The 11,358-nt window shown below is 38.5% G+C and overlaps 1 protein-coding gene across 4 annotated transcripts in view; it reads left to right on the top strand.

Annotated features, from left to right (window-relative positions):
• Positions 1 to 11,358, top strand: part of Znf286a (zinc finger protein 286A) — a 50,847-nt gene that overhangs the window by 12,379 nt on the left and 27,110 nt on the right. For 3 of the 4 annotated variants that reach the window (XM_071603783.1, XM_034635177.2, XM_071603782.1), the window contains exon 7: positions 535 to 3,019. Coding sequence is in view for 1 of the 4 variants with exons in the window: in XM_071603784.1 (XP_071459885.1) it covers positions 4,498 to 4,503 (6 nt within the window). In the remaining 3 variants the exon portion in view is untranslated. Of the gene's footprint in view, positions 1 to 534; positions 3,020 to 4,497; positions 4,504 to 11,358 lie in introns of those variants that run through there. The other variant, XM_071603784.1, reaches the window with a different exon arrangement.

The raw sequence follows: 11,358 nt of genomic DNA, 5'->3' as shown, positions 1-11,358 counted from the left end.
GGCTGAAATTTCATATCCTCATCAGAAAGATGAGATTACTCTGAATCCAAAGTAGACTCCTATATATGCATATATATTCTTTCTCCAGGGTACCATTTCTTTTATTTTAGCCATAGAAATTATAAGGCCAAAAGTAGGAAGTTTCTTAGGATTTACTTCCTCCTCCTTGAAGGCTGCTGTCTAATTTGCTGAACATAACTAAAATGTATTTACAGCAAGTTCTAATTACATTTACGTGGATTATGTTGTTCATAGATTTAAATACTTTTTTTCCTTCATTTGAAAGATTTTCCTGCATTTTCCAATTCCTTGAGAGTTACCCTGAAGTAGAGAGTGGGTCAGAATCTTAACTGTCATTGTTAATCAAGTCTATCTTTTCTTAACCTTGTCATTGATTGAATCCTTGGTTTTCTGTAGTCAAAGTAGGGGAGGCTTCATTTCTATATATTATTTAGCTTTCTGTCACCTTTAGAAAAAGCCGTAGAATATTGAGAATCTGAAAAGTTGATAAATTCAATTATTATTTTTATTTAGGATTCCAGTCAAGAAGAGAACCTAAGCAACTGTGAGGCACCAGGGCAAACTTTCCTGTTCGGTATGGAAAAAGCTTATGAAACGGCCCTCAAGTGAGTCATTTGAGGGTTAACAGCTGCTCTTCATGAAGAAGTTACTACTTTTTTTTTCTGACCTGTATACTTACCCATATTTTTGGTATTGTTCTTATTCTCTATATGTCAGTTGGTCTTTGTCCCAGAGCCCTTACTTAAGAAAGTGGGCAAGGCACAAAATCAGAGAGGCATATTAGCATAAGTTACATGGGTGACCAAAGACCAGTGGCAAGATTGGAAACAAAAGCAGTAGTACAAATTAATATCTAGTAAAACACTATACATGTGCAATTTTTGTTGTTACCCTATTTATATGTTATATGAAAACTATAGGGGGACAAAAACATAATCACAGATTTCCTTCTTCTCTTCTGAATCTTTACCTTCCATTCCATACGTTTGCCCCCTCCACATTATTCCTCTCAATAGGAATCATAAATTTTATGATTGAAGAAAATTAGGGGGTAGGGTGTAAAGAAGTGATGATAATGGGGATCACTCTCATGAAGCTGAATGGAGTATAAATCCAGCAGTGAGGGTGAAAGACCTCTTCAGGAAGAGATAATAGAAACATGGAAGGGAGCCAAAGTGGAAAGGCTTAAGAGTTCAAAGGTCAGGGTGGGAAAATAGCTTACTTAACACAATATAGGAAAAGTAGCTCAAGTCTTTCATCACCTTAATCAGTATGATTTAGAGCAGGAAGTGGCAAGCTATGGTGTGGACTCTTGGACCATGTCTGGCCCATTGCTTTTTTCCTTGAATTTTGTTGGGATTCAGCCATACTCATCAGTTACATGCTGTCTTTGGCTGCTTTTCTATGCAACAGAGTTTGTTTCTTGGGGGCTGCTACAATCCAATTCCACTTACTGGATAGCTTATAAACAGAAATTTCTCAATAATTTTGGAGACTGAGAATTCCAAGGCACCAGAGGATTTGGGTTTGGTGATGTGCTACTTCCTGGTTCACAGAGGGCTCCTTCTCATTGTCCTTAGCCCCTTAAAAGTGTACTGATCCCCTTCAAGAAGACTCCACTTTGATGACCTACTCACCTTCCAAAAGCCGTACTTTGTAATACCATGACATGGGTAATTAGATTTCAGTGTAAAAATTTTGGAGGGGCACATTCAGTCCTTAGAAGATTATATGTTCCCCGAAGCCCCCAAAATTTACTATTAGGCTCATTATAGAAAATGTTAACTGGCCCCTGCACTAGAGAATCCATGTCTATCCAGGTGGGATAGAGAGATTAAACCCAGAGAAATTAGGTAGAATGGAAAGTTATAATGATGGTGAACATATCCTTTCTTAGGGACTAGCCATTGTGGTTACCCTCCTAAGCTAGACTAGAAAGCAGAACAAGACAGATAAATACCCCCAGAGGGATGGCTCAGGAACTCCATAGTCCTATCACTATTTTTAATGTTAGAGAATACTGGGAGAGAGGAAAAAAATGGGGTGGGGGAAATATGAGAGTTTGGAAATGATGCATGAAAATACTCCTAACCACTAGGTTGCAACTATACATTGTAGAGAGAGTTGCGGTTATTTAAGCTTTTTTAGTATGCCAAAAGCTTGAGTGAAAATAAATTCATTTTGGAGACCAAAATCTGACTAATGAAAGAAGACCAACATGGGCTTTTCAAAGTTGAGTATGATTTCTGCCACTCCCAGGTAGTAATTATGTGACCTTGAAAAAACTACTAAATCTGGGTTTCGGTTTCTTTATCTGTAAAGTGGGAATAAGTCATCCTTTCCTCACAAAATTGTCATGAAGTTTAAATGAAAATGCATATGGAGGACTTCGCACATCATCACTGTAGACAGCCCCCCATTCCTGCCTGCTCCCACCTGCCTGCTCATGAATACTCTGAGGTCGCATGCTGTCTTTCTCTCTATAATGTTTATATTTTTAAATTGTATTTTCATCAAGTGACTAAGCATCAATCAGTAGAAGTTACTTTAGTATCTCCCCACCTTTTGTTTACCAATAAAGAACTGTGACTCTCCTGCTCTCTGACTTATCTTAAAGATGGAGCTTTCACTTTTTGCTTTTGCTTCCATTGGTGCTGTTCCTTGCAGTTTCTTTGAGACCTTGTGGAACCTGCCGCTTTTCCTTCTGAATATCACTTAAGCAGGAGCTATCTGATAGTTCCAGAGACTCAAGTTTACAACCTAATTGCACTTTAACTAGTGTTAAGGGATTTGCTCTTTTACTGGAAACTCTGGCCCTTTGCATTTTGTATTTGTCCTTTCTATACCTAATGTTCAACCTAATTACATGTTTGTATTCCACATAAATCTTGGAAATTTTAATGATCTGCATTTTAAATGTTTTGGTTATCTATAAACAATATTATCTGTTCTTATATTATCTGTTCTATTGTCAATAAAGATGTTGTTTGTACATGTATTGTCAGAGATTTTTGTAAATTGCTTTTAAACTGTCCTAATTTAAGCCCATTTTAAGAGGAAAAGAAAAACCAACTGTAAAATATCTCCTTATCACTCAGGAAAACAATCACACTTCTGTTTATCTGGGCTTTATAACTTCTGGAGATATGTGATGGGGAATGAATGCCCTTGACAGCCCAAATGTCTCCGAGAAGATTACAGAGTAGAGGAAGATAGTTTCTACCAAATAGTGCTGATTCCTTAGGCCAGGTATAGCACCATTCACATAGCAGAGGTAAAGGGGGTAAAGGGCAGGAAAGAGGTTTCATATCAAACACACAGTTGGGCTGGGGGTTTGGTTCAGTGGTAGAGCAGTTGTTAAGGCCTCTGTCTTAATCTCAGCACTGCCAAAAATAAAATAAAAAAGAACAGTTTAAACTAGGTAAAATATTATTTGAAATGTTTGGATACAAATATCAAACATCATTCCATCCATAGGTAATTAGCTAGTTATTTTAAGTCATAGTTTTCATTTTCTTGAGTGTAGTCTTAGTTAAAGAAAAAAAAAAAATCCTGGAACAGACCTGTTTTTTCTTTACCCTTATTTTCTTTATCCTTTCTTTACCCTACTTCTTCTTTTAAGGCCACAACTAGGCTATCTTAGAGCCCAGAACCACATGAGCTGTCCCTCACCATAAGTTATTGATGAGGGAGAATGATATCCCCCTCTGGTAATACATGTATGACATTTATGGGTTCCTCTGAAGTTCCAATTAATGCTTTGCAAAACTTAGATATTTTCACAGAAGTGTTCTTTATATTTTTAACCTCTGTTCATTAATAATCTTTCCTTAGGTTATGTTGACTATACATAAAATGTACATACCTTACTTCCCTCCCACCTTCACCAATTTGCCCATAAACACATTATCATGTCAGAAAAGTTCACAGGGCTGGGGAATCTAAAGGGTGAAACTAGAGATTCAGGCATTGCTAAGTCAAGAACTGTTTACCGCCATCTTTCCTAGGTTTCCTCTGCATTGGCTTTATTTTCAAATATGTCTACTGGCAATTCCAAGTTATTGTGCTTAATATTCACAATCCCAAGGAGAGTACCTTCTTTTCGTATAACTCCAGCAAAATCCCCAAAGGTACTTACCTCTGCTTGAACCACACTAATTTCTGAAACATCTGTGAAATGGGGTCTTCTTATTAACCTGGGTCCATGTAAAACCTTGGAGCTAGGAAATGTTTATTTATACTCTCACATACACAAAAATATGCTTACTTTTGCCATGTGTGGGGCTGTAAGTCATGAGTTTTTGTTAGCTCTGTTTATCTGCTAAATTGCTTATGTATACTAGAGAGATCTTTATTGGGTACATTCCAGTTAGTTACTTTGATTAGCAAATTTGTGATGAATATGAGTGGTCGAAAGACCATGGGAAAAACAGTGGCAACCTACCTGTAGAAAAGATGTAACCTAGCAAGCCTGAGACAGCTGTTTAGAAAGGTCTGCTCATCAGGTTGACCATTGGCTGGCATCTGGGAACTTTGACTTTGGGATAGTTCCCATCATTCCCAGCACTGATAAGAATAACTGACGGTTCCAAAATTCTGTATTTAAACTGTGATTTTTGCCACATTTAAAAAGGTAAGAATGATATGTAGAGAGTAAGCCTCCTCTCTTACAGAGAGCTGTAATGGTGATGGTGTTTCCTGGCCTTCACTAGGGGAACATGAACCGTTTTAGAGAATTAAATTGAGTGGAAGTAGAACCCCCTGGCTTCCTCCTTTCTTCCTTCCAGCAATATTTGAGATGGTGGCTGTTTCATCAGCTTGGGCTCTTGAGTGATTATAATGAGGAGAGCATTCCTGCCATCACAATAAACAGGTCACACAGGTAAGCATCAAGAATGGGTGTCCTAGTAAGAAGGCCAAGACGGACAATGACTGGCAGTGGTTTCTAACTTCAGAGCTGGTTAAGTGGTAGGGTAAGTCTAGGAGATATTTCTCTGATCACACACTGGCTTTGGGGGGTGGGGGTATTATATCCTACTTCCCCTCTCTCTTGTATATTTCTTCTTAGTATTCCCACGTCAGGATATCTGGAAGTAGATGTGGTCAAATAAACTTTTCCTCCTCCAATAGAGTTCTTGTCAGATTTTTTTGGTCTCAGAGGAAAAAAAGCTGACTATAACAGATACTCAACTTGTATTAAAAACAAAAGGACTGCATTCTTTTAAAATGTTAATGTCAAAGCCAGACACAGCATGGTGGAAGGGTGCAGCAGAGCAAAGCTGCTCACCTCTTGGCAGCTGGGCAAAAGATAAAGAACTGGGAGTAAGACACACCCTTCCAGGACATACCCATGGGGACCTACTTCCTCCAACTATGCCCTACCTCCTATAGTTTCCACTACCTCCCAGTAGTCTCAGCTGTCAGTGGATTAATCCACTGATGAGGTCAAAATCTTTATGATCCAGTCACCTTCCCAAAGGCCTCACTTCTGCATTAGGGTCCAAACCTCTGAAACATGAGCCTTTGTGAGACCTTCCAGATTCAAGTTCTAACAATAATTGATTCATGTCATTTGAGTATAAAAAAGTAGTTATGTTTACAGTTTTCTAACTCTAATATTTTAGTTGAAAGTTGAGGTAGTTATACACACCCATCAATGAAATTGCTTTCACAGAAGAGTCCAATCAATGACCTAATTGATAGGGAAGCAGAAGGAAAAATCTAGAAGAAGGCAGGGCAACCGCAGGTCCAGCTGCTGCTTAGTGCTAATGAGCTGACTTAGAACATCAGCAACAGTGTGTGTGTGTGTGTGTGTGTGTGTGTGTGTGTGTGTGTGTACAGGTATACTTGCTACAATTTGTTCATTTTATTTTTAGTTTGAGATCTTTAGTCTTCAGAAATCACCTAAAGTAACTATAGAGCAATATAATCACTGTTGATGTAAAAATTTATCAGAAGTATAGTTCAAAACTTGGGGTGGGGTTTTATATATCTTAAGGTGATTGATTTCTGATGTAATAAATCATGCAGGAAACACAGTGTGCATAATTTTAAATTTAAAAAGTAATGGAAATGCTTTTTATATTGATTGTATTGGTTACATACATGTTAAAACTGATCAAATTGCATACTTCAAATATGTGCATTTTATTTTACTTCAATTTTACCTCAATAAAGCTATGGGAAAAAAGTATAATTCAAAACTTACTTAATTCATATAATGAGACTTTATATCCTGTTTATTAATCCCCTATATCTGTAGGAAAATATTGGAAACACACACATTGAGATAAAGGCTTTTCTCCCAGACACAGATACACAGATAGCTTGCAGTTTTATATTATCAACCATAACAACAGGTGAATAAAAAGTAAACACACAAAAATTCACCTATTTTTTTTTTTTTTTGGTGGAGGTGAAGTGTGTTCTAGACTCATTCGAAATTACATTTAAACACACCAGCATTTCTGTCTTCCCCCATCCATCAGAGAATAAAATATATCCACCATCACCTACTCAACAGAGATTTGATATGAGCAACTGTCTAGAGCAGGAAAAAACCTTCGGAAACAAGAATCGGAAGATGTAAAACTAATGTTTTTGGAAGACCATTATGGAAAAGTCTTAGAAATGTGAAGTCTTGATAAAAAGGTAACAAGACAACAAGGGATATCATCTGAAGAAGAGTTGAATTTCCTTCAAGAAACTTCAACTAAAAAGAGGCTTCAGATTGAAGTTTATCTTTATTGTTCTACAGGCCCTGCAGGAAAGAGTCTGCATGTGAAACACACATGAAATCACATATCTGAAAAGTTTCTTAAGATTATTTTAATTAATGTTAAAGAACCTTAAACCAGCACAAACACTCCATAAAGAACCTTTATACTAGAGAGAAACTATGATGGCTAATTTTATATATCGAGTTGGCTGGGCCAAGAAGTGCCCAGATATTTAATCAAACATCATCCTGGATATGTCTTCAAGGATATTTCTGGATAAGATTATCATTTAAATTGGTAGACCGAGTAAGGCAAATTGCCATCCCTAATGTGGATGGGTCCCATCCAATCAATTGAAGTCCTGAACTGAACAAGGCTAAATAAGAGAGAACTCTTCCCTCATGACAGCTTGAGTGAGCACGCCAGCCTTTTTCAGCCTCTGGACTCACTGAAACGTAGCCCTTCTTGGGTCTCAAGCCTGCCAGCTTTCAGACCAGTACTCATACCATCATCTTTCCTGGTTCTTGGGCCTTCAGATTCAGATTGGAACTATATGATGACTCTCCTGTGTTACTGTCTACTGACTCAAGATCTTAGGACTTGCCAGACTCTACAATTGCATGTGCCAATTACACACACACACACATGCGTGCACACACACACACACTATTAGTTCTGGTTCTCTAGAGAGCCCTAATAATACAGAAACCCTATAGTTGACATATAAGTCTTACTATTTGTATAATAAGAAAATATTTATAAAGGAAGAAAAAAGTCTTTGCAAATGTATAAATGTGAAAATTATTCTTCTACTCTAGAACCCTACCCTGCAAGCATAAATGTTTGTAGGGAAAGCATCTCAGAATGCAGCACATTATTCACAATCTTATAGTAGGCACATCAATATAAAAGCAAGTTTCCTCTGACCCCAGAATATAAATAACACTTAATGATACTATTGACTGCGAATAAACATGCTACAGGAGAAGCATGTCTGGCAGGGGAAGACAAGGCAATCATTTGGGACAAGTTCAACTTGAGATGTTTAGAGGTGCCTGGGGTCTGATACATAACCTTTTTGTATCATCTATAAAATGGAATAATAATAATATACATATACTAATATATATACACGTGTGAATGTATAGGTAACTCACATATGTATATATACACATATATAGAGATGCATACACACATATACTTACACATATATGTGTATATAATGTGTATATATATATATATATATATATACATATACATACACATGTATATGTTGTTGTGATAATTAAATGAATTATATATATCAAAGGCTTAGAACTGTGCCTGGCCCGTATTAAATTGTATATGTGTTAATCATTATGGGTACTTTTTTTTTGGTACCAGGGATTTAATCCGGGGGCACTTAACCATGGAGCTACATTCCCCAGTCCTTTTTAATGTTTTATTAGAGATAGGGTCTCGCTGAGTTGCTTAGGCTGTCACTAAGTTGCTGAGGCTGGCTTTGAACTCACAATCTTCCTGCCTCAGCCTCCAGAGTCAAATTAATCATTATAGATCCAGGGCTCACGAATTTAATTTGAACTATGCATTGCAATTTGAGAGTCATTACCATATAGGTGGCTATTAATGACATGGGAGTGAGTCAACAATCAAGGAACAAAAGAGAATGCCCAACAGAATCCTTTAACCATAAGAAGCCGATTCTGATGAAGATGAAGAACATTTGGACCTCGGGCTGGTACAGAATTGGACGAATGAAAGGAAAACTTCCTATGCTCAGGGAAGCATCTTCAAAATACCCAGATGTTCTCAACCTGACCAAAGAAGTGGAAAATACTATACCGGACAGAACTGGGGCAAGGAATAATATTTGGCAGAAACACCAATGTAGGAAGTTCTATTGCAGAGGCACACAGGATGAGGGAAGGGTTGTTTTTTTGTTCTACCATCTGAAGGAAACAGTAAAAATCATGGCCACCTATATACCAGCACAGATTCTGGACTCACATGTTTCAACCAAGTTACAAAAGTCCCGCTTGTCCTCATGGTGAACTATTATTACCTTGTCCTTCTCTGTCACGTGCCCATATTGACAGACTTTTTATATTCACTCTTGTGCTATTTTCACTTCAGGACAAAGTCTGTTTCCTTTAGGGTTCGCCATGCCCAACGGGTATCCAATATAGCAGAGGCAGATAAAGCTTGAATCCCCTGGGGACCTTTCAATCCAGCAGCAAAGCAAAGCCAGGTGGCCTTATGGGGTGCACAAGCCAGTAAACCTCAACCGCCAAGCAGGTGCAATTGATGTTGATGTCCAGTTCAGCTGAAGCGCTATACAGGATCCAGGGTGGTCTCCCTGTCCACCCTTTCTCCAGTGCTGGACATGGTTCTTCACTGCCCCTCCCCTCCTCTTTCTGTACCCAGATCCAGGTGGTGTCCGGTGTGTGGCCCCTTGCTCCCTGTTGACCCACTTCTAAAATAGCAGCGGTGCTGAGTGGCTGGTCTGGGAGTCCCTCTTAACTACGCGGAGGGGGGCTTGTGCCACCTCACCAGAGTCCAAGGGAAGGAACCAGCTCTCTGGAGAGTCTGTGGGGATGGGGAGAACGGTCCCCACATCTTGCATCCAGACCAGGGGTGGCAGAAGAGACCACTGAGGTTTGCATCTAAAAAAGAGGGATGCTTTGGGCTGTGGTTGTGGCCCAGAGGTAGAGCGCTTGCCTAGCATGCTTGAGGCACTGGGTTCGATCCTCAGCACCACATAAAAATAAGTAAAATAAATATATAAGAAGAACAATAACAGTGTTTAAAAAAAAACTGGGATGCTCAATATACACCTCTTTCTGACCTTAAGTCTTTTTTTTCTTCTCATATTAACGCAAAGGCAGTTCAAGACATCACTTTTAAAACTTCACTCTGTCCCCTGACATCGTGGTAGAATGATGGCATCATGATATGACAATGGGGATTGCTGGACTGGGCTGTGGTCATAAAGAGCGCAGCAAAGGCATGATTTCTTGTACTTCACGCAGCAGTTCTGGTTTAGAATCACAAGCGAAGTTTCTCTCTGATATGATCCCAGAGCTGCTGGTTCCACTCTTGATCATCTTGCCTACAGAGACCACTGTTGGGAGTGGTGAATGAATTATTGCTTTGAACTGACACCTGGACAGAGGTGACACCACTTCTGGGAATTTCTCCATGGGACGGTGCCAATGGAAAATGGCCCAGCTGATGGTGACCCCTGTTAAAAGAGAGAATTCTGTGCTTGCCATAGAATTCTTTAGCTCACAGCTTTGAGTTCAGATGCCAGCTCCTGGGGGTAGAGGATTCTGAGCATAGCAAGATAACAATAATGTTTCATCAGTGCTGTAAGCTTCAAGCCTGCCTGCTTAGTAGAAACTTTGAACAATGGGCTTCCTGGGTGCCACAGGAAGCCCTAGGCATTGCAACAGTGAAATAGCTACAATATTGTTTCTAGCCCTATAACTTTCTAGTGTTCAAAAAACAATGCATATCTAGTCCTTTACCTCTTGATATGAGACCCTATATAAATAAACTTGCTGGGCCAACCCTTTAGCCACTTTTTCTCCATCAGAGAGCAGTGTCCCACCTGATCCCAGCTCTCCAATATCTCTGTGTTTTTCTTATCCCCCATCACCCCTCTTCAATTTCTTGGGTTTAGCTGTGCAGGTCATTGTAGACCAGGACTACCTGTACATTACTACACCTGAAACATCCAGGGAAAGATTTTGACACAAGTATCTGAGTAAGTAGATGGGCATTTATGGGATAGAAACAGGTAGAATAGTTTGCTCTATTTAAAATCAGTTAATCAAAACTAAATCACACTTTCAGGCACTGGCAGGCTCAAGACAGAATCCACTGGACCAAAATGCATATTTTAAAATTATTTGTATCATTGATAATAGATAATAGTTATTATCAAGTTGTGACTATTGCAATTATAAAATTTATGCTCCCACTAGCAATGTATGAGAATGCTAGCTTCTCTATCATGGGACAATTGGTATTATGCTTTACCACTTTTAAAAATTAATTATTAGTGAATTTGACAGTCCATCTTCATTTGGTGATTGCTGATATTATCTTTTTATGTTTTGGGGGCATTACATTTCCTGTTGAGAATTGAATTTTTTGCCCACTTATTTCTTTTCATTAATCATTAAATATTATGCAAGATAGAGATAATGCATCAATCATTTTTCAATTAAATCAACAAATATTTTTAGACAAAGCTAAAAATTCTTTTGATCCACCCATAAATATCATTTCCTCTTCCTTCCACAGTGGTAACTACTGTTGTCTCTGTGATATATACCCTCAGAACTTTCAGAACTACTTTTACTTCCTTAGCTCTGATCAGGCATGAGCCTCATTATGTGCATTAGGAAGCACAGCAGCACCTATGCAGTTTTCTTGTCTAAAAAAAATCCAACCTAAATCTACTCAAACGTCTAGTTCCAATGACTAGTTTACAAGAAATATTGGAGGACAACCAGCTTAAGGAGAAAGCAATATCAACCAAATCGATGAGAGCATTCTATTGTACAAATGACACTGTCTCGCCACCCAAATAATGCAAATGAGGAAGAAAGGA

This window comes from Marmota flaviventris, chromosome 17, assembly GCF_047511675.1.
Source record: "Marmota flaviventris isolate mMarFla1 chromosome 17, mMarFla1.hap1, whole genome shotgun sequence".
Taxonomy (NCBI): domain Eukaryota; kingdom Metazoa; phylum Chordata; class Mammalia; order Rodentia; family Sciuridae; genus Marmota; species Marmota flaviventris.
Note: the sequence above shows the minus strand (reverse complement) of the source record. Positions and strands in the feature narration are given on the sequence as shown.